At 42.9% G+C, this 27,214-nt stretch overlaps 1 protein-coding gene across 6 annotated transcripts; it reads left to right on the top strand.

Annotated features, from left to right (window-relative positions):
- Positions 1-26,506, top strand: RILPL1 (Rab interacting lysosomal protein like 1). 6 transcript variants are annotated; one of them, XM_075041410.1, is made up of 8 exons: positions 1-543; positions 4,212-4,362; positions 9,973-10,091; positions 11,385-11,603; positions 15,968-16,140; positions 16,679-16,771; positions 20,935-21,022; positions 22,996-23,477. In XM_075041410.1, the coding sequence occupies exons 1-8, from the start codon at positions 244-246 to the stop codon at positions 23,113-23,115; spliced, it is 1,263 nt and encodes a 420-aa protein (XP_074897511.1). In that variant the 5' UTR covers positions 1-243; the 3' UTR covers positions 23,116-23,477. The 6 variants fall into 6 exon arrangements, with proteins under 6 accessions (XP_074897511.1, XP_074897507.1, XP_074897508.1 ...); XM_075041407.1 differs by lacking the exon at positions 22,996-23,477 and adding an exon at positions 23,497-26,506 and having other exon boundaries at positions 4-543; XM_075041408.1 differs by lacking the exons at positions 20,935-21,022; positions 22,996-23,477 and adding exons at positions 20,020-20,095; positions 23,497-23,634 and having other exon boundaries at positions 4-543.
- The last annotated feature ends 708 nt before the right edge of the window (positions 26,507-27,214 follow it).

The following is a 27,214-nucleotide window of genomic DNA, read 5'->3' as shown; positions in this document are numbered from 1 at the left end:
TGGCGGGCAGGCCGCGCCCGCCCTCTCGCCGCCGCCGCCGCCGTCGCTCCCCTCACGCCGCCCGGCCAAGTTTAAACACCCTCCCCCCCCACCCCTGCCCCGCCGAGCTCGGCCCGAGTTCGCGGGAGTTGCGGCCCGGGTGAGGGGGACGCCGGGTGAGGAGGGGTCGGCTGCCGGAGGGGCCGCCCCGCGAGGAGAGCGCCCCGCCGCCGCCTATGAGGGCGCCGCGGGGCCGGGCGAGCCATGGACGGCGGCGGCGGCGGGGCGCCGCCCGCCCTGGAGAAGAACGCGGCGGAGCTGACGGTCATGGACGTCTACGATATCGCCTCGGCCGTGGGGCAGGAGTTTGAGCGGGTGATCGATCAGCACGGCTGCGAGGCCATCGCCCGCCTCATGCCCAAGGTGGTGCGGGTGCTGGAGATCCTGGAGGTGCTGGTGAGCCGCAACCACATCAACCCCGAGATGGAGGAGCTGCGCCTGGAGCTCGACCGCCTGCGTCTGGAGAGGATGGACCGCATCGAGAAGGAGCGGAAGCATCAGAAGGTGCGGGCGGGGGCCGGGGGGGGGGGGACGCGGCGGGGCAGGGCTGCTCCCGCCTGCCGCAGCCGGCCCGGGGGAGAGCCGGGCCCCGGCCCCTCCGCCGCCGCCGTTTCCCCCCCGGCCCTGCCCCGCGCAGCCGCTGGGGAAAACAAAGCGGGAGGCTGGGGTGCGGGCCGAGATGCCGCGGAGCCGGTGGGGAGCGGGCGGGGCACGCGTGTGGGTACGGCCGAGGCAGGCTCACGGGCTCTGCGCGGATGCTGCCGTAGCGTCGCTGTGGGTTTGGGTGTGTTGTTGTGTTGGGTTTGGTTTTGGTTTATTCTTTTTCTTTCCCTCCTGGAAGTTTCCTTCCTCCTTCCCTTTCTCCACCCCTTCCCTGGTCACTGCGTTTCCTTCCCCTTGTGTCTACCCGATTAGGACTCCCGTTCTATCCCCTCTCCTGATAAGAGGATAGTGCAGCTTCCTGCTAGGCCAGGAAAGGTCACTGACAATAATACACTTTTCTCTCCAGAACTGTGAATGATTTAGCAGTCTAGTTTTCCTGGCACACTCGTCGGGTAGGCAAGTCATAGGAGAGAGATGGAGGACCAAGTGATTTCAGGGCAGTGTTAGAGCTGAAGAGTAGGGAAGAGCACTCTCCCAGCTTCCTGCTCCATCCTCTGATGGTAAGATGTTGTCCCTTGGCTTGATCTGAGGTGATCATAGTGTTCCTTGATCCCACTCCTATGAAAGCCCAAGGTAGAGATCATTTCCCATATCCTGTTACCCTCATGTGGCAGGACAGCATGAGCTGCTCCGCTTACTGCAGTGGAAGTGGCAGATCTACTCTTTAAACCGTCCAGATAACTGATTTAAAGAAACAGTTCTTCTAGTAAGTGACTGTGCTAAATCATCACTGCTGCCTCATGCCGTTCCTGCTTGCACGCGCAGATTCAGAATAAAAAGGAGACAGGGAATTTCTGGAAGAGAGACCTCAAACTTTAAGTGTTGGCTTTAATTTAAATAAATTCAAGTTTTATGTTTTAAAATGAGTCAGCTAGGGGATTTCTGCTTAGCATATGAAAAATCCAGGATAAGTCCTGCAACATTTTGCAGCAGAAGTCTCAGGGCAGTGTCTCTGAAAAGGATGGTAGAAGATCTTTAATGTATAAAGCCCTAGTAAGTCTCCAGAGTATGAAGAAGGTCTAGAGAATAGATAAAAGTACGTGTACCAAACCTGTGCCTTTGCCCTTCTAACACATCTGACTTAGAGGCAAGTGGGTGGTCTGTTGTGCTGGTCCCATACTGTGTCTGGGCCCTCTGCTAGAATCAAATTAGCTCTTCCTGAGCCCTAGCTGCCAAAAGGTTTTTTGAGGGCATGTCACCTCTGCGAAGTGACTCACGGCAGCTCTCCCCATTGATTTCACAGAGACCACTGTATTGCCAGTCAACAGTAATTCTTTATCTTGGATATTTACAAAATGCTGTGTGGTGAAGTGGATACTGAACTGGGCCCAGTAGCAACACCCATCATCATCGTACAAGTTGATGATCTGTGTGGATACTTCTGAAGTTCATATATGTCTTAAAGTTTCCTAAACATGTCAACTGCATAACACTGTACTTGCCAGATGTCAACTGATCCCCTGCCAGTTAACCATCTCTACTCTGCCAGCTTCGCTAATAGTCATGAAATGGCTCATGGAGTGTTCAGACAATCCAGACAAAACTTTGGTGGAAATGTATTTTAACAGGGAAAATAACATACATGATACATACATATTTTTTTAATCGAGTTGATTCCCAGTGCACCGAGTCCCTATAGACTCATCAGTGTCACATCATCTGTGTTCCAGTGTGAGGGTTTGAAGACTAACTCTTTCACAGGACAGGTACTGGTAAGCAGAAAAAGCCAGAGACTGAGAAATAGTTGTGACCCAAAAGCCTCCAAAACCCGATCCGGACAAGCTTTTAGTGGTCCTTGCAAGCATCAGTTTATGAGATTTTAGTACTTAAAGTCTTTAGTCACTAATCTGTTTTGCAGAAACCTGGCTTAGTACTGCCTGGAGTTTCCTGAGCTGGCCCATAGATCTGCCTCCTTTGTCTGATACTTCTACTAATGAGGGTTCAGAAGTTAATTTCTGCTCCAATTCATTGGGCTCTTCAATAGCAATAAATAAGAAAGTTTGCCCAGGCAAACCTTAATATAGTTGTGTGTTTACAGTGTGGTCACACATAAATGATATAAGTTTAGATAGTTTGGGGGTTTGTGTGTGTTCTATTTTGTTTTTATCAGTGTGCTTATAACTGGTGAATGTGCTGTTTTATTATCTAAACTAGGTCAGCACATATTTTAGCTACAGAGTTGTAATATGCAGCATCACTGTAAATACTCTAGGTATTGGGCAATATAAAGTTTCATTACAGATTTGCTTTTTTCTCAAGATAAAGAGTTTCAAGTAAAAGAGAGGCGATTAATGAAATTTTCTTTACTTCTTATGTCTGTGTATCCATTTGTCATATAGTGTTTTCTGCAAAACTTTCAGTAAGTATTATAAAATGACAGCAATGCAGTAATAAATGCTGAAATGAAATGGCATTTGGACAGTCAATAGCAACACGATTTGCCATTATCAGAGCATACATTCAAAGCAGAAAGCTATCCTTTAATCTCTCAGCAGAGCTTATTTTAGCCTAGAGCTGTGCTTGGCAGGGTTGTTGTCTGAATGTGTTTTGTTGTTAGGTAGGAAAGGGGCATGCTGGATGAATGTAAAAGTCAGCAAGTGACTCAGCCTGGCACCAGTGATTTGCATGCAGCTTTTTTTGTTTGAAGCACATATATGAAAATGGAGCAGAGAATGCCCCCCACTGCAGAAGTATGGTTTATGGCAAAGGCTTTTGGAACAAGTAAAGCTCTAAATACAACTGTTTTTCCTTGAGGACTTTATACTTTTTGTCCTAATTTGACCTTTACAGGGATTGGTGACAGCTGCTTTTGACACACAGTGCCCTGACAAATGGGAGTTGTTGTTTTGACTGGTCTCACTGCCGCTAACATAGATGCCACTCAAGACATTCCATATAGAGCAATTTACATAAGAAGCAGCACAGTTTTGTCTTGTGTTTACCATGTGGACTATGGGGTTTGGGTTTGCTGCACAGTATCATGCAATCATTATTTTACACTTGTGTTTCATAACAGAAATTTAGACTAGAGATGCTAGTCTTTCAAAATGAGCATGCCTAACTAACACTGACTCCCCTCGCCCATGCTGTGTGATGTTTCTGGAGCATTTATAACAGCCTTCACGGCTGCTTCCTGGGATGCAGAGGTAATTCTTGCTCATGTTTGGTTATCTTGTCTAACACAGCAGTCCCCTTAATCTGGTCCTCACAGCAAAATGGGGCATAAGGAGCCATCCTTTGGGTAACTTGCATGTCAAAAATGTTTGCATCAGGAATTGTCTCCTCATGTATTTACATTCAGCATGTAGCAAGAGGAGACTTCAGTAGTTGGTTTCTTGATGCTGGCATTAGAAAAGTAGATGTCTCCTAAGAAATTCAAAGTAGTCTCATTTAATTGTTTTCTATAAGAATCATAGTGGGATTGTTACTAGTCTGATCTGTAAATAGTCCAGTCAAAGACTCTTAACATGTTTAAAAATATAAATGTGTTGTCCTGGTCTACCCTTTAGGAATTAGAACTGGTGGAGGATGTCTGGAGAGGGGAAGCACAGGACCTTCTTACCCAAATTGCACAGCTGCAGGAGGAGAATAAACAACTGATGACAAACTTGTCTCACAAAGACATTAATTTCACAGAAGAGGAATTTCAGAAGCATGAAGGCAAGTTTGATACTTCAAATTCAGTACTTGCTTTTGTTATAAAAAGCAATACTTATAAAAAAAATTTGACTGGATATTCTGGCTTTTTTCCTAAAAATTAATGCAGGTCTGGGTTATGGGGATTTGGCTTGGTTTTTTGTTTGTTTGGGTTTTTTTAACCTGAATAGAAAAATCTCTGAATACATGATGACACTGAAGACATGATAAGAGGTGGGGGTAGGAGGGGAAAAAAGCCTGAACAACTTTTTGTTTGGCTGAGAAGCATCTCTGAAAGTAAAGCCTAGCTTCATTTTTTGGTCTATCACTTTTTTTTTTCTTTTTAGTTCTCATTTTGCAAAAACACCATTCTTAAGCCCTGCTCATGTTTTCTAATACAAACAGAATAGCAATGTTTATTTCACACCATTATGCACAAAAATAAGTGCAACTGTTGATCTATTCAGGATAACTGCAGCAGTTTGTAAAGCAGCAAATCAAGATTTCTTTGTCTGAATTGTATCAGTCCACCATATGGAGATGTTCTAGGAGAACATCATGATATTATCCTAGAATAGGAGAGACTGGTTTTACTTGGTTTACCTTCCTTTAGGGTTCCCTCACTTCTTTGGGACTTACAGCCAATTTAGAATAAGTGAAGAGATTTATAATCCAGGGAGTGGATGAATCCTAAAGAGTTGAAACAACCAATTTGTGGGCAACTTCTTTCTTGAGGCAGAATGAAGTTCAAGACATGAGATTCCGACTTGGAAGTACAGGTAGATTTCACTACAGCAACTGAAACAATTGCCATCCTCAGCTCTCGCCCACGGCTCAGCAAATAGCTCTTTCCCAAGAGCACAGGCAGATGAACAGATGTCTCTATTTGCTCCACAGTTCATAGCACGTCATTTGAGGCTGCTAGATACCAAGTCCATTTCATGATACTTGCTGGGGTTTAAGCTGAGGAGTTGGGGAAAAAAAAAAAAGATTGTGCAACTTTGGGGATGAGGCAGCCTTGAGCTGAGAGATGGAGCAGACTAACGGCGTCACTCCAGCAGCAAAACCTGCCTGTGATGGTGAGTCAGTCTGGAAGTGGGTGGATCTCTGAACTATTTGTCCATGGACAGGACTCTGATCCACTGCTTCAAGCCACAGCTCCACTTTCACAGTAGGTTCTGATTATCAGTAAAGTTATGGCTCCCTCAAAAGGCTAACATCCTGTGTGTAGCATGCAAAGTCACTGGCCAATCTGAAAACCAGACCACACAGCTGAGCCATTGCAGCTCTCCCGCAAAGCATTAGGAACAAAGGGATATCCTTTTCCAGACACTGGAGGTTGGGATTAAATGAAGACTTGCTGTAGGTGGATGAAACTCTGTCCGACACTGCAGAAGTTGCACTTGCTTTCTGCCAGAGGCTGAGTACTGCTCACTTGCCCTGGAGAGGAGTATGATGAAATCTTCAAAAAGTAAAAATTGTTAAACCTCTCAAGATCACTTTTTTTTTAAAACAATTCAACGCTTTCAATTTAGGAGTCAATTAATGGCAAAGAAGTAGCTCAACATCAGCCTTACAAACTCCATGCAAAATTTCACAATGGCAGTGATGAGTCATGGACCATGAAGACTATGACATCTTGTTATAAAGAACCGGCTTCCCCTTTGTTTTCTCTTCTTTCTATTTTTTTTTTTTTTTCTTCCAGTGGGTATCTAGCTCACTGCAGCTCATGTGCTTGTGTTTAAATATAGCCATACTCTTCACATTCAGCTAGCCAAGCAAATGCCAGGCATGCTTTTCATGTTATTTTTACTGTGTCTACCGAAGTATAATAACACAAACAAAACCCATAAACCCATTCCAGAGATCAGATTTTGGGATCACTGATATTCTTTGGCCAAAGCAATCAGTTTAAGTCAAATCACATTCATTTATAGCAACCCCATCTTATTACTGGGACCTATTATATCAAACCCAACTGTTTTCCTTTTAGGAAATTTTTTCATTAGCAAATGGCATAGATTTGTCTCAAATGACTTGTTTGGCTAGTGCCAGAAAGCAGTCATGATGCTTTTTTTTTCAGTCTTCACCATTTGATCTGATACATGTAGAGTGTACAGAGGCAGGTTTTCAAGCTAAACGCTTTGTTAGCTGGACTAACTTTGACCAGACTCCAGCCTTCATATCTCAACATGATTTAGTATTGTGATCATGTCTCCCCTTAGTGGCTAGCCCCTGGGATTAACAGCTTGCTGCTTACTCATCAGACAGTTAAAGGGGTTATTTTTAGCACAGGCAACAGAGGCCAGTGATTTGAGTGTGCAAGACTTTGAGATTCAATCCTTGCCAATTAATAAGTTGCATCAGAGTTCACAGAGCCTCACTTTAGCATAATGAAGGTTTTTATGACAGAGGCAGGGGCAATCCCATCTGAACAGGAGAGGTCTGCACAGAGGGCACCTGCTGAGAGTCTGAGCAGAGCAGGGTTCATGTGAAAGGACATGTGGCAGAAGAGAGAATACACAGGGGTTAAAGATGAGTCTGCAATATCCATTAATGCTACTCCTCCCAGGCTCAAACTGAGCACTACTTGATGGTGCTGACTGATTGGAATATCCTAGCAAAATGCCACAAGCAAACTTGACCCAAAGTGTGTCAAACAGGACAAGCAGGCTGCTGTTTCACTGCAGCAAGGGGAGCTGCTGTCTCAGACTGGCTGTGGTAACATAGACAAGCAGCAGGATGTCAACAGTTGTGTGAACCTCTTGTGCTAGGCTGCTGAGGAACCTACAATTCCCTTTCAAAAGCAGAGGCAAACTTCTATTCTAAGTATTTTGGTAGTGGTATAGTGCCACAGGCCCTGACTGGCACTTTGGCCTGTTGTGATAGATGTTCTATAAACACAGCGGTACACAGGTCCCTAAACAAAAACATAGAGGATGTTCTGGGGTTTTTTTCCTTCTTTTTTTTTTTTTTTTTTTTTTTTCCCCCCAGCTGCTTTCCTTTCTCTTGCTTGAACAGTCCTATGATCACAGCAATCCACAGGAAGCTGCTCATAGGATGTACCTAGGGAAGCTGGCTGGGTGTGCCATTTAAGATCTTGCAGTTATTAGAGTTTGAATCATTTAGAGATAATTACTTTACATTTAGGGTACATAGTGATTTCCCTTTCCTCTTCCCCAGTGCCTGAGGAAATGGAAGAAGATGTGAGTGTTTCATAAACACTTCTCACCTTTCCTTTCCCCTCCTCTTGAAATAAAATGATAATGTAGTGATCTGTGCACACAACTGAAGTCTTTCAGGTTCACTAAATGTTAGGGAGAAAAATAAGCACAGTGGGAGGAAAAACAGTCAGCACTGAAATGGTACTTATTCTTTAAATAGAACCTGCTATCTAGAGATCTCAAAGCATCTCACAAGTACTAATGAATATAGCTGCACTCACTATTCCTAGCTTCTACTGGGATGTAACCACCAGTCTAAAGTTTCACTGCAATCCCTCTGTACTTCAAGGCAAAGTTTGGGATTTTTTTGGTTTTAAAAACAGCTGATGTTTCAGGCCCCAGCCCTGAGACTGGCTGCAGAGTGTGGATCCGGGAACCTGTACTGAGGTTGTGGATACAGTGGTGTATCAGACCTATGTTGTGATAGGAAAGTGTGGATCTTCTAGAATAGTTAAGTAGCAGTATGTGTCAGTGTCTGCTTGTCCTCCCTGGTGGGTATAAGCTGTTATCACTGTGCAGAATTAAAATTATTTTGCAAAGAACTAGAACCTAGAGCAGAGGTGATAAGGACCAGGGTCCAGAAATAGAGCAGGCAAACTTACCACAGAATTAAAAAAGAGGAGAATGTAATACTAGAATGTGAACACCATGTCACTCTCAGCTCTTTTCTGGGGTTTAACAGGAGCACGTCCTCTGAACCAAATTCCTGGCCAACTGTGATCACCAGTCCTTTTCCCAGCAGAACAGTTATTTGTTCTCTGCTGTACCATAGCTCTGGGAGACTCTACATCCTTTACCAATGAGGGATCGGAGCTGCTGTTCCCTCTGTTTGTAGCAGTACGGTTTTTATGCCTGCATGGGAACCCACAGCTGCTGCGGGAGTGCACATCCACCAAGAGTTACTCCCTTTAGCTCTCTCTGTCTCTCTCTCGTTTGTCTTGCTCTACTGTATTATCCATCAGTTCAAACCGTAGATGATCTGTAAGCTGGAGTCCTAAAGGCATGCAGCCTACGTTCTCTTATGGGAACAACTTTGGATTTCTCTGATGAGGGAAGAACGTAACCAGAAAGTCTGAGCTGTTGTTAGAAAATAGAGACTTGACAGCTGGATACATTTGATGTGTATGCAGCATAATTCTGATGTGGGATGTGGGAACTGCTTTAATACATTAAAAAGGAAGTGGCTTTCTAGCCACCCCACAGGGGTGACTGAATTATCGCCACTTGCAGCTCATAAATGGAGGAAGCTGAGGACCCAAGTAACTAAGTACTTTGCCAAAGGTATTAGAACAAGACAGCAGTAGACCCTGGATTTCAGTTCCTGCTTGGACTAGACTTTGGCCAGAGCAGCCACACACTGCCCTGGTCACAGGCTTTCATCTTCAAGCTGTCCTCTGGGTTGTTGTGCAACGTGATTTTATGTGATAGTTGAGGACCATCAAACTGCATGTCTCTGCATGTTGTCATGAAAATTTAGTGTCGTACATCCATCATTTCATCAAGTTAAATCGTCTAGTCTGTGTTTGCTCTGAAGAGCCTGTCACTGTAGTGCCAGGAGTTCTCGATTATCTCTGTAATGGTAATGGAAGAATACTTCCTATTTTATGATTTATGACATTTCCTAATGATTCGCTGGTCAGATTTCAAGTTAATCTAATCCTTCAAACAGGATCAGTGTTGGATTCTTGGCAATGTTCCAAACATCTTTCACAAGTGAAATGCCATGTAGTATTTTTCTGTGCAGTACAGTTATTCTAAATAAGAATTATCAAACAGTAGGAGGGGGAAAGGGTTGCAAAACATGAGGAGAAAATATGTGACCATAATTCAGACTAAATTTCTGTTCTGGATTCAGGGTGGGCGTACCCTCTGGAGGTCCTGCTTCATCTCCCTTTCACCCAACACAAAACTGGGTTTCAACATAAAATCATTCTAGCCCAGTGCACCTCAGCTGGTTTGGATCTAGATGCAATCCACAATAGCAACATTTTGTTTAGATCTTGCTGAGGATCCAGACCATCTTTTTTACAATTTTCACAGGGTCTTGGCCAGCTGATTCTACAGATTATCACACAGGTAACGAAGCTTCCTGGTGCGTAGTGTGAACACTAATGTAAAACTACTGAGGCAGCAAGATGTGGCAGTGTCACTCCACTGTTATAGATGTTTCTGAGGACTGTCAGTTCCTTTTTTAAGAAGTTTGTGCAGTGGCTTTATGGAGTGGATTGTGTCATCTATTTTCCCTGTTACTCTTGAGGTAACCTTTAAAGCATCTTCTAATAGCTTCTCTGTAATTCTACCAGCAGGCAACTTCCAGAGTCTTTACCTAAATATTTCTCACTTTTATTGTTTTCAGTCTTAGCAGCTCCTGATTGTCCTTACTTTGTTTTCTGTGTCTTTTTTTAACCAGGAATGTCAGAGAGAGAGCGGCAAGTCATGAAGAAGCTGAAGGAAGTGGTAGATAAACAGAGGGATGAAATCAGAGCAAAGGACCGGGAACTTGGACTTAAAAATGAGGATGTAGAGGCTGTAAGTGGCTCTTAGTCTTCCTATTTCTCTTCTTTCTCACCCATACTTCCATAGCCAGGTTTCAAGTTTTAAGTTAATGTAGAATCTGTAAGCAATGCCAGATTATTAGTCCAGTAACTGAAGTGTTCTGCATAACTTTGGAGTGTCCAAAATGATTAGGCTGTCTTCAGTGCAGACAGACACCCTCTGCTGCATTCAGAAGGACCAGACACACTCGGAATGTGACTGGAAAACAGTGTAGCAAGAGAGGAAGATGGGTGAAGGACAGGTTGTTGTGTTTGTTTCCTTAAAGACCTAATACCTCTCCCCTTTCATGGTAGCTTTCTCTGGCTTCTTGAATCTCTCTCTGCTTTGGCAGTGCAAACTTCCTCAGCAACCCCCCCATGCCTCACTCCATCCAGAGATCCCTGCTGTAGGTGAGCGGGCTACTGTATATTTTATATATATTCTCTGCAGAGATTGGCAGCAGGGCCTCCACATATGCAGTCTCACAGCAGGGATGCAAAGTGGATTACCTCTTTGCAAGGGGGTAGGAGGAAGGGGCCTGACCCCAGCCTAGCCCAGATCACTTACTTTTGCCAGCAGTGAACAGAAGCTCACTGAGAGGATGGGTGGCCCTGGGGACCACAGCACAAGAGATCCGGGTTTAGTCTCAGATGAATCACAGACTCCACTGTGACTTTGGGAATCACATGATGTCTTGGTTCTTTCTGTGTCGGGAGGAATGACCTCCTTACCCATATTTCACTTCCCATTCTCCTGCTGCCTCATCTCCTTAGGTCATGGGACTTTTCTGGTGCTACTGAGGGCCATACCTAGATGATCTCTGCTCTACCCAAGTGCCTCTGGCAGGTGCTGTGGCCTTTCAAAATGGTGCTGTCCATATGACGCCCAGCAGGTCACATCCTGCCTTATGAGAGAGCTTAAGAGCTCAAAGCAAAGTACTTATAAATTGAATACTAAGGATTCCTCTGTCTTGTCTTTCTTCAACTCTGGGTTAAGATTTGATTCGGAATCCCATAAGCCACCCTATCCTTGAACTTTGCTTTTTTGAAACATAATATCAGAAGTGATGGATTTGGTTTTAGCTGAAGAATTCGCTGTGCTAGGGGAAAAATGCCTCTTTACTCTAGAAACCAATTAAACTTTGGTGACTGCAACTGTAGTAGATAATTAGATATTAAAAAAACTAATCTGGGGATAAGGAGGGGGAAGAATTTTCTTTAACATAATGTTTGGGACTTGGCCGTCATGGCTGAATGGATGCTGACCTATCGGATCAATGTTTTGCAGCTTCAGCAGCAGCAGAACAGGTTAATGAAAATTAACCATGACCTACGACACCGGATCACCGTTGTTGAGGCTCAGGGGAAGGCGCTGATTGAGCAGAAGGTGGAGTTAGAAGCATATCTGCAAACCAAGGAGCAGGAGATGGGCAACTTGCGAGCAGAGCTGGGGAAACTGAGAGAAAAACTGCAGGGTGAGGACAGCCAAGATGGGGAGGAAGTAAAGGTAAGATGCACTTTAAATCACCTTTTAAACAGCCTTTTAAAAAGCTTTAGACTTCATACCAAGTACCTCTTTGGTAAATACGATTGATACACGTCAGAGGCAATGGTGGGACTTGAGGGACAGCATGTTGTGTTCAGGTGTGACATACAGAGAGCAACATCACTCATTGCACTGTGACAGGAAAGGCCCCATTGGGGTGGATGATGACCCAGTGGAACAGACCCCTTCTTCCTAAAGGAGGGAACTGGTCTCACAGAAGGCAGAGTGGCAGCACAAGTTAGCAGTGGGATGTCTGCATTAGAGAACAGCTCTTGCCTTAGACTTGGCTACCCATTGTATATCCTAGGGAGTGTAACCTTTGGGTCATGCACTAGGCTGCAGAATCTGCCAGATATCAGAACAAATCATTGATTCAAAAGAGAGTGTTCTATTAAAACCATCATGAAGCAATCCAAAATCTCTGGAGTATCAGCTGTTAGTTTGTATTGGAGGCAGATAGTGTTTTGGTAGTGCTGTATTAGTATGTTTGGCTTTGTTTTGTTTGTACACATCAATCCCTTCCCCCAGAGGAAAACAAACTGATCCCTGTCCTGATTTAACCCCAGGCAGCAACTAAGCACCACGCAGCCGCTCACTCACTTCTCTCCTCCTGCAGTGGGATGGGGGAGAGAATCGGGGGGGGGGGGAAGTAAAACTCATGGGTTGAGATAAGAACAGTTTAACAGAACAGAAAGGAAGAAAATAATAATGATAATAACAGTAGTAAAATGAAAATAATAATAATAATAAGAAGAAGAAGAAGAAGAAAAGAATTGGGATACACAAAACAAGTGATGCACAATGCAATTGCTTACCACTCGCCAACTGATGCCCAGTTAGTTCCCGAGCAGCGATCCCCCCCCAGGCCAACTCCCCCCAGTTTATATACTGGACATGACATCATATGGTATGGAATACCCCTTTGGCCAGTTTGGGCCAGCTGTCCTGGCTGTGTCCCCTCCCAACTTCTTGTGCCCCTCCAGCCTTCTTGCTGGCTGGGCATAAGAAGCTGAAAAACCCTTGACTTGGTATAAACACTGCTTAGCAACAACTGAAAACATCAGCGTGTTATCAACATTCTTCTCATACTAAATGCAAAACATAACACTATACCAGCTACTAGAAAGCAAATTAACTCTATCCCAGCTGAAACCAGGACATCCCTTAAACAGTCTGGGTTTCCCAAAATATAAACAGCTGACAAGTAGCTTAAGCCTTGCTGAATATGCAAATATGTAAGCCCTAATGGGTCGCAAAGGTGCGGTGCACTATGATAGTGGTGGCATGTGAACCATAGTAGAAAAGAAATTGTGTCAGAAGGGGTCCCAGAGGTGATGCAGAGCTTGGCACACTTGGTCCTCACAGTGCTTACGGCACTTTTGATCTGTCAGGACTAAGCTGGTCTTTTGCTACCAAATCAACATATAAATAGTTGAAGGCACCTTTTAGGGGAACCAACTTTGGCTTTATTTCTGCTTTCGCTTCCTATTAGAATTTGTGCAGTGAAGTGTTACTAGCAAATGAAAAGCAAATGTTACTGCTTACATACTCAAGTACTTGCAGGAACAAGCAAAGTGACAATCTGCAAATTGACTTGGTGTTGAGATCAGAGCAGATGCAAACTTAAGGAGAGCTTCCTGAGAAAAAGATGCATCTCTGATCTGTTGTATCCCTCAGTCCTCTTTATGGTTCCTATAATTTTTCTTTGTGCATGTGACACTACTTCTGTCTTACTAAAGCAAATGTGCTGTATTTCCCTTTCCTAATGCTGCTCTGAATGAAGAGTACAAAATAGGATAAGGGCTATCATGATATGAAAGAACTTAGAGGAGCACTGTCATAAAGATGTGGTTGGCTGGGTGTGTTGGTAAGAGCTCCAGTACCAAGCAGCATTGTAAATGCCTGATAGACCGCAGCAGGGAGTGAAACATCCAATTCACTTGTAGTAGGTGGGAATATACATCAAGAAGCAGAGGCAAAGGCTGATGGGGTACCCTGGTCCTCCATGGAATGTGACAGCCAGTGTTGTGTTAACATGTCACGGCTGATTTGGGCAAGCATTGTATTAATAATGAAAAGGATGATTTCACTGCTGTTAATTCATCCAGGACACCCAGCTTTGTAAATGGGGCTGTGGAGCCTAGGCCTAGAGCCAGCAGGAGTGAAAGTGTCTTCAGTCTCTGGAGAGAAAGGATGCATTCTTTACCTCTCTCTAACTTATCAGTTCATGGCAATAGTGCCTCTTCTAATTAGAGCCGTTCCCCGCTCTCTCTGCCAGGATGATGGTTAGACAGGGACTGCAGTGGGAAGCAGAAAGCTAGAATAGCTGCATGCTCTGGAATGGACATTGCTTGTTGGCTTCAGTCAAGTACATTTGCATTGGCTACAGGCTGCTCAGTCTTTGCTGATTAGAGCTAAATCTCGGAAAAACAGCTTATTTGGGCAAAGGTGTGTGGCAAATATACAACCAAAAGAAGAGACATCAGCTCATACCCTAATCTAGAGGGGTGAAGAAGAGGAAAAGCGTTTGGGTAATTTCCTTTGAACCTCTTGTTAGGTTGCATCAATCTTTATTTATTGTATTCTCTGTAAAGAAATGCATTTGGATGAATGGGGTGAATCAAACAAATGGACAAGTTAGCATTGCTCTGCTGCTTTGTCTTTGCAGGACAAGGGCTGCAATCCCTGCTGTAGAAATTGATATTGTATCAACCTTAACCTAGCCAAGTTTAACCTGAAATCATATATCAAGAAATAGCAAAACTGTTTCATAAACACATGAGCTCAAAAGAGGGAAGATCAGGCTTACAAAAAATGGACTCTATTTAAGAATTTCAGTACTTAGCTCCTCAAATTTCCAGCTTGTATCCCAGTGAGATGTCACTGCAACACAGTAGCTCTGAGACTCTGATCTCTGCATCCTACTAGGAGGATGAGCGGCTGACCGGGCTGCTAGCATCTCTGATTTCATGTGCAGGCCTTTAGTCAGTCCTTGCAAAAAGCATCACATTTCAAATGTACTTTGCTACATTTCAAATGTACTTTGCTGGAACAGAGTGCCCTGCATTTATTTGTATTGTTAGAAATCCTACAGACCTGTAAAGGCTTGTAGCTGCTTTTCAGCACCTTGATTCTGAGTACCTTTCCCAGAAACTTGTGATTTCTCATTAACTGGTCCTCAGCTCTGTGCAGCCACTGAGTGGAACGACAGTAAAGGATGTGAACGATGGTATTCTGTGTGCTGTGTTTATACAGACCACGTTTTCACAAGCAGTTAGGGGCAAGTAGTTCTGTGCAAGTGCTAGAGTCTATCTGTGTGACAGGAAGCGGCCCCACAGGCCTGGGAATCCATCCATGTGCCTAGAGTGCACGTTCTGGCTTGCTGGGAGCCACAGAAAGTGAGTGTTGGGAGATAAAATTCCTCCAAGCTTCCAGTGAACTCTTCTCAGAGGAAAAGAAGAGACAAGGGTACACATGTATAAAGGCCTCATCTAGCATTCATCTGCAGTTTTCTTTCACTTTGTAGCTAGATCCTGGTGCTAACACCAATCCTGCTTTTTAAATAAAGGCATTAAGGGGATATAAACTTAAACTTCCACTTACTGTGTTTACATCCAAAGGAGCCTTCTCTTAGTGGGAGGAGCTGGGAGGAACTGTCATGATCTTTGCTATGCAGTTTTTTCAGTGTTTATGTAAAAGGCTGATGTTTGATTTACCCCATTTGTTAAAAGTATGAATTCCTTAAACTGACTTGTTTGTCAAAAATTGGACCATACATTTTCAGTGGACTTTCTGTCAGTCTGGATTCTGCAGGAATTTCTCCACAAGACTTACCACCTATTAGGTGGCTCAGGTTGGACCCTGCGTTCAGGCCTGCTAGAAACAATTGGTGTTTGTTTGTTTTCCCAAACATGTAACTCTATGAGAGATCCCTGTCAGCACAGGGCTTTGATTGTAGGTCACAACACTTAGGTTTTCCTCATTTGCAAGCGTCCTGCGAACACCAGGTGAAGAGAGGTAAAATAGAGCTCGGATCATCTTTCAGAGGCCTGCCATGGTCTCACCAGTCCTGTGTGTGTCATCAGTCTGCCTGTGCCCAGGAAAGAACAAAGTGATCAGATCACTGAGCTGTTCTTTCTGACAGTCTTTAACATGAAAAACAAATTCCTTCTACATTTTTTTCCTCTTAAAATTTGCCATGTTTTTCTTGAAAGAGGATTTAATAGTGCTGAAAGGAAGAGGTTGGGAACTAGACTGATAAATACTTTAAACTCCTCAGATATGCACTCACACAGTGAATTTAAAGCCCACGTTTTACTTCCTAGACAGAACCAAACAATGATGACTGCCTCTCGGAGTCAGAAAAGATGGCAATGGACTTAAAAGATCCAAATCGTCCAAGATTCACCTTGCAGGAGCTCCGGGATGTCCTTCATGAGAGGAATGAATTGAAATCTAAAGTGTTTTTACTTCAGGAGGAGCTTTTATATTACAAAAGGTAGGTTAGATCTCTTCTCCTGTTGCATGCTATACACAGAGGAGCCATAGGGCAGGTCTAGAAAGAATGAATGTGCTCTTAAACAGTGTCCAACAAGTTTTTATTGCTGCAAAGGCTTTAAGTAGAGATCGCAAGCATACAGCTTTAGTTTGAATCTGGTTCCTCAAAATTGGGAGAAACTATGTCCTTCCCTAACTCCTAGGTTCCCCTTGAATCTTAGAAAGATTACAAACATTTAACACTTTTGAACTTCAAAAAGTGAGGATAAGAGTGGGCCTAAAATGAAAATTCTAGAGCTTTTATTCAATGCATTCCTTTTCTCTCTCTCCTTGTCACAATGAGAAGAAAATATTGAAAGGAGACCCAGTTCTAGGTGCTGTTCCTTGGTTGACAGAAAAATCTCCCATTGATTTCAGTGAGCTTGGAACAGATCTTTTTGCATTTCTTCATCAACAGTACTACCTCAGATTGAATTTTACAACTGAAAGCACTTCCATGGCTCGGGAGGAGCACACTAATTATCTTTTTTTCTTACAAGTGAGGAAACGGAAGAAGAAACTAGATCCCCTCAACCTACGCCCATAATTCAGTCAAAACCCTCAACTCAGCCTGAATCTGGAATCAAACGACTGTAAGTAGCGTATTTTCTAAGGATACTGGATATAGTCTGCAAATACTAAATGTTTCTTAAGGGTAGGACAATTTTAAAGAATTTTTAAATTATGATAACTACATCCCTAATGTATAGGGGAGAGGCATTGAAGGAACACTTGACAGGTATCATGAAAGAGCAGTTGGATTTGGCCAAAACTGCCTAGATCTGGGACAACTTTCAGTCCCAGATTATTTCCTGTGGTACATTCTGCTCCCTACATGCAGAGAGCAGTAGGGAGTCCAACAGTACTCCGTGTGCTTGTGTTTAGGGGCCAGACTGGTGTCCCCAAGAAGCCCACTCCAGTTCTGATGTTTCCTTCTTAAGTACACTATTCAGGCTAACCAAAAGAGCATGTGTTGCAATGTTTTATTATAACTGGTATGAGCTGATGAGCTTTTAAACACAGACACCTGATCTTCCTAGAGAATTTTCTTGTCTGGGCCACATAGTCATACTCCAAAGGGAGGTGCTACTAATGGTGGTCTTATACAGAGCACTGCTCAGCCTGTCCTGTGTGCTCAAAACTGAAGTCAGTGCCGGATCTCAGTGTGCAAGGATTGTAGGAACAATGCTGCTGTTCAGCCACAAGTCCCAGTTCCTTAACACACAGATCCTAGGGTGGTGGAGTGTCGGAAACCCCAGGCCCTCAGGTCATGCTCAGAAGACATGTAAGGAGTGTTGTTCACAAGTAAAGCCAGCTGCAGACCTGTAGCAGTTGGATGTGGAGAGCAAGGTTTTCCATGACCTTACTGTGCCTGTTTCCCTGTTGACCTAAGCCTTTAGAGCCTGACTTGCACTATGTGTACAGCACAAAAACCTTTTGTTTGCTGAAGAAATTTGCTGCTGGAGAGGATGCCAGCTTTCTTGGCTATAAAGAACCCCACATTCTTCTGGTGAAGTATTTAATGTTGCTGTCTGAAACCTAAGCTTACTGTCAGAGGTGTGCATTTACTAGTATATCACTTATTTATAAAATCACAGTGTTAGCCAATCCATTTGTCTGTTGAAACTCCTTCCTTGTATATTTATTTATTTCAAATTAAGTCTTGTAAACTTCTAGCGAGTCTTTGGATGTTTGTGATACTGGAAGCTTAACTTTTTTTTAACTGCATAAATGATTTAGGAACAGTCATTTGTTTCCACATAAAAAGCTCTTCCATCCTCTCCCCATGTCCATAGCCTTCAGTCCTTGTTTAATAATACCAGCAGCCCTGTGAGAGTAAGTTCCTTTGGAAGATCTGGACTGATCCAAAACACCATAAAGTCAGGAGGGCACTTCTGATTATTTTCAGTAGACTCCAGCTTCTCTCTGTGATGCTTTGTTTGCTGAGAGAACCTTTCGTCTCACATGACTAGAAAATACACTTTGAGTTTGGACTTAAGTTTTCATTCTGCAACTGTGATGATAATAATAATACTTTGTCTCACAAGATCTCCACTGTAAAGCTTCTCTTTTATTTTAGTACTTTTTAATGCTTATCCCATTGTGGGGGATGGCTGGTTTCAGCTTACGCAGTTTATGTTGATTCCAGTTTCCATGCTTGATTTGTGAAGGAAAGGCAGCATAAAAATGTAAATAGATGTAAGACAGAATACATGCTGACGAGGTATTAGCTTTGACTCTGCCTTCTGCATACATGCGTAAGCAACGCAGGGACCCATGGCAGGAGGCACATAAGTGTTTTCAACCAGTTATCTCAGTGCTTTCTTCCTCTCAGTTATTTTTTTAGGGAAAACCTGTTGAGCCCCAGACTATTCAATCAGTGCACATTTTCAGACACCTATCCAATCTTTCTGTTTCTCAGAATCTGTGTTAAATTCATATAACTAAAACCACACAGAATAAAACATAAAATCATGTTGGTTTGGACCCTTTCAGAAAAGGCAAGAGTCCTCTTCTGCCAGACAGTGGAAGCATGTATTGAACCTGCTGTCAAGATGAAATTACTTTCTTTAGCTTTCATGCTCTGTCCCCAGGTTTCTTTCTGCTCTCTCTTCATTTAGTCGTCATACTAAATAAAGGGAGATAAAACTGTCTACTTAAGTAACCTGAAGGATGGTGATAGTTTTCAGGTTTGTCTTATTATTGCAGCCTGTCTGGATAGGATTTGTCTAGAGTGGGTTTATTTTCTTTCCCCCCTACTCTCTGTGTGTGTTGTCAACAGTCTACTTGTAGATGGGCTTTAAAAAGACAGGAAATTTCACTGCTGGGAAAATCAAAGAACCCAAGTGTAGCAGCTGTTCTGCCCTGTTATAGCACCCTTCCTGCCCCACCTGAAGTCCCTGCCTGCTGCAAGCTGTCTCCAGAACTCACTTCTCCCTCTCCCAGGCAGGATGCTGTCAGCACCTTGCTATATGGCTACCTGGGTAACACACTGGCACATAAACTCTGCATACCTAATGATGTGCTGAAAACTTGTAATGCTGATATTTGTGTGCAGAGTGCCTTTACAAATGAAAGTAGGGTTGCTTTTCCCTTTGTTTCAGACTTTTCCTCCTGATTAAACAAAAAGCTGAAGTACAAAAACAGGAGACACTGTTGCTATCTTCTCAAGAGAAGTTTTATGCTTGCCTGCGTAATGTGCCCTTTTTTTCTTGACCATGCAGTGTCTCGGGGAATGAGACATATATATATATATGTAGCCTGTACCATCTAAGATGTGCTCGGGTGATTCTGTGTTGCATCCCCATAAAGGAAGGAAAGCAGAAGTTACAGAAATCAACATTTTTTCACTCCCAGGGTTTGCACGTTTGTGGGGCAAACTCTGAGTTCTGATCTCAGACTGATTGATTTCTACATTTGTCTCTACCACATCACATGTCAGAGTTTTGGTGAAAAAATGTAACCAGGAGGCTTTACTGAGGAAGAAGAGTACAAGGATTAAAAATGCTCCCTCTGTTTTGAGCAGAAAACGCCCTTTTGTTTTCTTTTTAAGGATACGTGCTTGTTTGTCACTGATGTAATGCCTGAAACAGCCATAAGTTTTCCTATTCTTGCAGTCTACAAAAGCTGATGTGTCTGTCTCATTTCTGCAGCTCATGGACCATACCACAATGCGTAAAAACAGAAGTCCTAGCTACTGCTAATGATACAACAATGTTTGCTTGTTTGTTTTCATTTTTAATCTAAGAATACCAGTTAGAGTGACTGTGTTGGGGAGAGCTGCATTTGGTCACAAGTGAAATGTCTCTCGTGATTTCAACTTAATCTTTAATGACATTAGTCCACAGTTCAAAAAAATATTTGGCACAAGGGAGAACCTCTGAGGAGAATCCTTAGAAAAACAGAGGGTATTCCAGGTATGGATGAAGGTGTGTTGGCAGGTTTGTGTGGGGCTGGCTGGGCATAGAGCATCAAGCCAGTGCTCTTTCAACCTCTAAGTTGCATGAGTTGTATAATGTGTAGCAAAAGTGCTGAACTCTTACAAAGAAACAGTCTTGCTGCTAGCCACCTAGAAAGTGTTTCTGCTAGAGTAGTTGCAAGGTTTCAATTAAGTATTTAGCTGCCTGCACTTGGCATCTTTCTGCATGTGAAGCAATGCAGGTTCTTTTGGAACAGATACATAGGGCCTTTAACCAAATAGCTTGCATAGGAAGTTATTTCAAGATTTCACCAGTGATACTGGTTTTTAACTTGAAACTATCAACTATAACATTTGTAAAATTTTTAACTGTGATGCTGGTCCTGTCTAACCCTGTTTTATGTGCAAATATCCAGTATTCACAGCAGAGTCCTGTTTTGTATTCCTTAACATACACCTTCATCCTTCATTTCATTATGTATGTGCCTATTTGTCTCTTGGGAAGAAAAATGTGCACTCTGCTCTGCATTGCTAGAGGTGGTAATACCTTGATGAAATCCAACCCAGATTGCAGGCTGCCTCACAACAGAAAAGTGGTATCTTTTAGAAATTCAAAAGCAATTTAAACTGTTACAATGACTGTTTTTTCTAAATAAGAGTTTTTCACTGAGGAGAGCTGTCTTGGGTGATGCAGATCCACCTCTCCCTGTAACATGTCCTGTGTGGTAATTCAAAGTAACCCCGTGTATCATGTTTGCTTCTTTTCTTTTTAATGGAATGCTTTTTCTTTCCCTTGCTCCAGTCTTACCTCTTCTGTGTCTGTACTTTCCTGACCAGGATCTTTACAGCCATAATGCCCATGGTAGCAGCTGGATTGATTCCAGACGATCCCACATTGCAGCCAATAAGAAGACTTGTTTCCCTTGTAGGAATTTTTTTTTAAATGTTTGGTACCGTGGTTTCCTTTTGCATGACCCTGTGTTAACATGCACTGCTGGTTGCATTCTCATCGGCTGCCTGTGGGATCACAGAAGAACAAAGTGCCAATCAGAATGACCAGTCAGTACACAGCTCATTGTAGTCCTCCATGCTCATCCTCAAGTATTGACATTTTATCACCTTTTACCTTAATGGTACCATGCTAAACCAATCATTACTCCTTAGAAAATTGTTGCAATATGCAATTTTAACTCTGTTAATTTTGCTTACTAAGCGTGCCTATTGACAATTCACACCAATGCTTTTTAAGAAACCCATCTCATTCTAATGACATGTTACAAATCAGTTAGATTTAGAGAATGTAATGGCTGATATCTACATTTTCAGTGTTAATTATAGGCTGTTGCTTCCATGTCTTTCTATCTATGCACTGTATATTTTGTCTCTAATTATGTATCTTGGAATAGAGTATACACTCTGGATAATCCATTCTATCATCCTATTCCTGGCTGTCCCTGGAAGACGTACTGATAATTGTTAATGCAAAGTCTCTTTGCATTAGAACTGCTGCTCTAGTGATCTTTATATTTACAGCAGCAACACAGTATTTAAATTCCCTTCCTCTCCACACAGACATGCTTTTTCCAAACATCCTCCATGAGAGTTTTCTAGGCATGATAACAATTTTAATTGTTTCAGAAGGAACTAAAAAAGCTTAATCCTTCTGCTCCATGTAGAGATTTTATGAACATATTTTTCTTTTACTTAATTTCATGATAAAGTGAAAAATTACTGAACTTTGACATTTGAAACTTACTGCATAAATACAGCAGTGCTTTGTGTGGACTTCAAGATACTAAGCCTGACCATGCAAGACCAAACATGCTCAGCAAAAAGCTTCAGTGGCTAGACAGTTCTTTTATCAGCTGGAATTGGATCTGTCCCTGAAAAGACATAGCATATGTGTGTGAATTTCTGAGCTCCTGTGATGAAGGTGGTAGAAAAGTATGAGGCTAATTAAGTACAAAAGACTTATTTCACTATTACGGCCGCACATTTGAAGCTAGGAAATGCAAAAGTTCAGGTCCTGCTAGCAACGTTAGTTATCTGGCATTGCACTTGTGTAGCTTTTTATATCACTTTCTAGTTAAGAAATAATTATTCCTAATATTCTTGATATTCTTAATAATTATCATCATGCTTACCTGCACATATGATAGGATATTTTTTCAGGAAAGCTGCCTTAAACTTCATCTGACACTCAAACACAGCCTCCTATGTGACTAGAGACATCGAAGGCAGAACTCCCTGGTCTGCACAAGGCGGCTTGGACGGTTGGGATCATGGTACTGAGGGGAGACTTAAGGGCGTGTGGGTGGAGGAAGAATGCCGAGGACGGTGGGGTGTGGACATAGGGTCAGGTTTATGCCCTGACAAATATTCCATCACCTGTCAAAGCTGAGTTTATATTTGCATAGTCTCTTACTGTAGCAGCATTTAGCAATTCCCGTCCTGGATCAGAACTGCATTATGCTTGATACTGTGCAAGCAAAGCAATATTTACCTCCTAAAGTGCCCCATTAAAACCAAAAGGGTATGCAGCCAATTCAAACTTTTGGTAGCTGGAACCACAACTTTTGCATTTCTCAGCAGACCTAAACACTGCACTAACACCTCTTGTACTGAACTCATGACAAACACTGAATTTGCCTAATCAAGTAACTTCATCCTATGCAAATAAAATGATACTAAGGATTTTTCCAACTGTATTTTTTTAGCTCTGTTGTCAGCTGGCAATTTGTTGTTGTATTAAATGGCTGTTGGTTCATGTACGTCATTATCTTAGAGCACCCAAGCTGTGTGACAGGAAATGACGTGCACACTTGTGTGCCTTTGTTCAGAGCCTTCATCCTGCAAACTCTTGTGCACATATGTGCATTTATTCATTTATTTTTGCAGGAATCAAGTCTATCTCTCAAAGTCTGTACACTTGGAAAAAATGTGGAGGCTTATTTTCTTATCTTTAGAATTTCCTTGCTGACACCCTTAAAAACATTCTCTGTTTCTGCTTTATGGTAAATTATAGATTTAATGCCAAAGATACCACTTTACTTACGCCAAGAAACTAACCTGTATTGTGTCGCTTCTTTATCTCAGGGCTGGGGAAGGGGGAATATACATCTAAAACGATACCTGCACCTTGTAAAGTCAACAGCATTTAGAGCTTAATTGAAGCTTCCATAGCCAAACCGCTTAAGATTGCAATGGCTTCATCTCTAATAACATTTTGACATGCACTCCCATCAGGCTTCACTGCCTTGATTTTTGCAGATGCAAACAGATTTTTTTGCTCTGTGTTTTGTTGTGCTGTGTATCGTGTCGGGTGTTTGAAGTGTTTTCAAGATGGTAAACAGTGTTCTTTCTTTTCCCTCCCCTCCCTTACTCCTCCCTTCCCGGAAGGTTTAGTTTCTTCTCTCGTGATAAGAAACGTATGCAGGCATCACAGAAAAATGTCCACTTCCAGGATACTTTTGGAGAATGGTCACATTCAAATAAAGATGACTTCTACACCGAACAAGGACAAGAAGCCCTGCAGCACCTGTGACTAAAACCTTGAGGTGTTCGGTTTACCGCAGTAGATCTCAACAGTCTAGTGACAAGAAGCTTCTGTAAAAAATCCGGCAGCTCATCACTTTTATTTGCCTTGCACACCTCAGTGGTTGTTTCAGATGTACTCTTCAAAAGGGATCCCTCACTGTTTACTTGGTGACTGTTTGCTGAAAACAGAATCCAAGCTTTGTAGTAACGGTCGCTGATACCCTGGGGCATTGAAGCTTCTAGATGACTTGTTTTGTGCTGAATAACAAGTCTATGGTCTTGTTCATGCATTAACTACAGTAACACAAGCTTCTTTAAACCAAAAAAAGGACCTGTGCCATTATTAGAAGTTTGTTTGCAGTGTACAATATCTAGTGGCAAAGACTCTTTTACCCTGTTTGTTAACACTATTGGTTGTTTTGCTTTTTATTTCTGTAAGAATTTTTTCAAGAGGGATACGACAGCTGGCCGCTCTCCATGGCAGGTCGTAGCACTGCTGTGTCCTGTCAAGTTCAGCTGGCATCTGCGTTTTGCAGAGTAACCACTTGGAAATCCACCCGATACAAACTGATGAACTGGAGTAGCCTTGAGAGGGATAGTGAGTGTACATTTCCCTTGCTGCTTATAGTGCCTAAAGCATGAAGAAACCGATGTATGAGGTGAGCGTGCCTTGCATTTTGCCATGAGTTCTGTAGTATTAATGGAAAACAAACTGCTTACAAGGAGGAATTCTAACACTTGAATTTTTTCCTTCTTACCAGGGACTTCCCCCTAGAATAGCACACAGCTGCTGTAAAGGAATTAGGTCTCTTTCCCACAGACAGGTTTTTAATTAAGTCACACTCCACTTTTCTGCCTAACTTCAGATTGAAAGACATCCTCAACTAGCTGACATGAACTATTTCAACTGACTTAGAGATGACCCCAACTCAAAATGTTTTCTCTGACTAGTCTAAACACTACTTAGGCAGAGCAGATGAATTCTATATGTGCAGGCTGCTCCACTTGTGTTGGTTGATGTTTGGGTAGCCTGCAGTTGCAGGGGCTTAACTTGCCAGCAAAAGCCCAGCACAGCTGAACTGCCAGGAGGTGGGATTTAGATCTGCTTTGCAATTGAGCTTGTGGGACCCTTGGGTCTGACTGAGATTGTACTCACAAAAACCATGACACTAAAGCCCCACGCAGTGTAACTGTTGCGTACAGTCCTGTGTCAGTGCACACCCTGCCTCTGCACCATGCACTCCACAAAGGCACCTAGGCAGGCGGGAAAGGGTGAGCGCATCCACGGCTCCTTGCGAGGGAGGTGCTGAGGTCTTTCTGTGAATTTGGCTGTGTGCTAGGAGAGTCCGCGCTGGAGCACCGTGCTGCTGGTGAGGAGCATCTAGTTACGACAAGGCTGTAGGCAACTTCTGCACATGTAGCTTAGTGCAGGGGGCTGTGAGCTGCTGTTGGCACCTTACCCCCAGCAACTACATCTGGTCGGTGTAGAGCCTCTTCTCAGGAGTAGCACTAAGAGGAAAAAACAATGCTCAGGCTGAGTAACACTCCAACTACTCCAGGTACTGAATGTAGGAGGAAGGCTTGAAGAACTCCTGAATGACAGCAAGCAAGAGGGTTTAGTGCAGGCCAGTTTTTAATGCAGGGTAATCAAAGACTCTGGATTCTTTAATGTGTATGGGCAGCAAATGGTTTTTAGCCCATCTAGAGTGAAACTGCCGGGAAACTGTTTTTACAGTGGTGGGCTGAATGCTGCTCTGCTTCTGACTATAACTGTGCTACATTTTGAACACGGACCTTCCATGTGTTCTAGGTAGAGAAAGTGTTTACTGTGCCTCCCTGGTGTCGCTGCAGTTCAGGGCAGGGAGGAAATGTGGCCTTATATGAAAGACATCTGCATCTGAAATAGTGACGGTAGTGCCTGATGCTAGTATTAGGCAGATAGGCATTTGCCTGGTTACGTTTTGGTAACATATCTTAAGTTTTATGCTTACAGAAAGCTGTATCCATAAAACAGCAGCACTTCCCCCCTTGTGTGAAAAGCAATTCTTAAATTGGGGGAGTGTCTTAATTTAATGACACTTAAGTTGCTAAGATCTCAATTTCACTTCCATGTTAGGAAAAAAAAAAAGAGTACACTACAGTTATATCAGGCAGTTAAAGTAAATTGTGAATGATGCCTGTTGAGTCTTTCCCTAGCATAGTTTACAGTCATTCGGCACATTTAGAAGAGATGCAGTGATTGGAAACAATGCAAGAATGCAGCGGATGTACGGCCTGAATAAGCACATCATTTTTGAAATCAGCTGAGAGCAACGAACTGGGATAACAGAAATACAGAGTCTGAACTGTTTTCCCACAGCACCTAAGCTGGTGTATTACAAAGGACGTCTCCTGGCCTAGTGCACGCAAAGCTTGTCCCGTACACCAGAGCCCAGTGCACTATTGTCGGGTCAAATCTGCAGCCAATTTCAAACAATGGCACTAAGCAGTACAACCTTCCCCCACTCATCTCTGTAGCCCATTACCTCAAAAATCTAATTAGTCACTCCTGACCTGCTAGCATTAACCACTTCACTCCTCATTCTCATGTTTGAAATGCTGAGTTTACACACTCCAAGTGCCATCAGAAAGGATGGCGTATAGGGAGGAGTATGTAAAGATTTAAAGATCTGTCATGTATCGTTTCTCAATATTCAAGTAAAATCTGCTTTTAGAAAAGGGGCCAGGATGTTGTCAGGTAAGGGGCGTAATAATCCTGTCTGCAAAGTGCAGGATCACTGAAGTTTTTTTGGTTGGGGTTTTTTTTTTTTTTTTTTTTGGTTGGGCAGTAAATCATTTTAACAGTTTAATAAATATTTCTGAAAAACAAGTATTTCTGCAAGACTTGTGTCCTTTTTTTTGTGGAAAGTTAATACCATCTCTTCTTGGGGATGCAGCATACAGGTCTGTCTTCTTTCCCCTGAAAAAGGCTCATACAACTCTTCATGGAAATAAAGGCTTAAACTGGGCAAGGTTTAAGATAGGGCAATTCAAAGGCTAACAAAAAAAAAATAGAGTTTAAAATACATTAGCAAATATTTAGGAACAGCTTATGATGACACGGAACACCACAGAGCCTTTTCTAGAAAGCACTGTAAGCTCCTCAACAGAAGATGTGTCTCTGTATAGGCATATCCTGGCTCTGAAAAAAAGATGCTTTGCCCTTTGTTTTCCCCAATTCAGCTACAACCAGCAGCGAGCCCAGTTTCCAGAATGGGATTTAAACCCTGTGCAGGCAGGACTTTGCTCGCAGAGAGGAGGGGAGGACAGAGCTGGTGCAGCTGCAACCACGTTTAACCATGACACCGTCCTCCAGTGATTGTCCATGGATTGATCAGGAACATTAGGTGTTTTCTGACCTGCTTACTGCTCTGTAGTATGCATTCCTCTAATACAAAGGAATTAATTACATCCTCCCATGATGTAAAAAATAGATTTGTTGTTACATGCTTCTCTCTCACCTCGCAGAACTAGTTAAGGACACGGTATTACTAAAGATGTCACCTGTCCCAGTGTCTTCAAGAAAATAAAGTCATTTCCC

This window comes from Buteo buteo, chromosome 11 (genome assembly GCF_964188355.1).
Source record: "Buteo buteo chromosome 11, bButBut1.hap1.1, whole genome shotgun sequence".
Taxonomy (NCBI): domain Eukaryota; kingdom Metazoa; phylum Chordata; class Aves; order Accipitriformes; family Accipitridae; genus Buteo; species Buteo buteo.
This window is presented reverse-complemented; position numbering and strand designations above follow the sequence as displayed.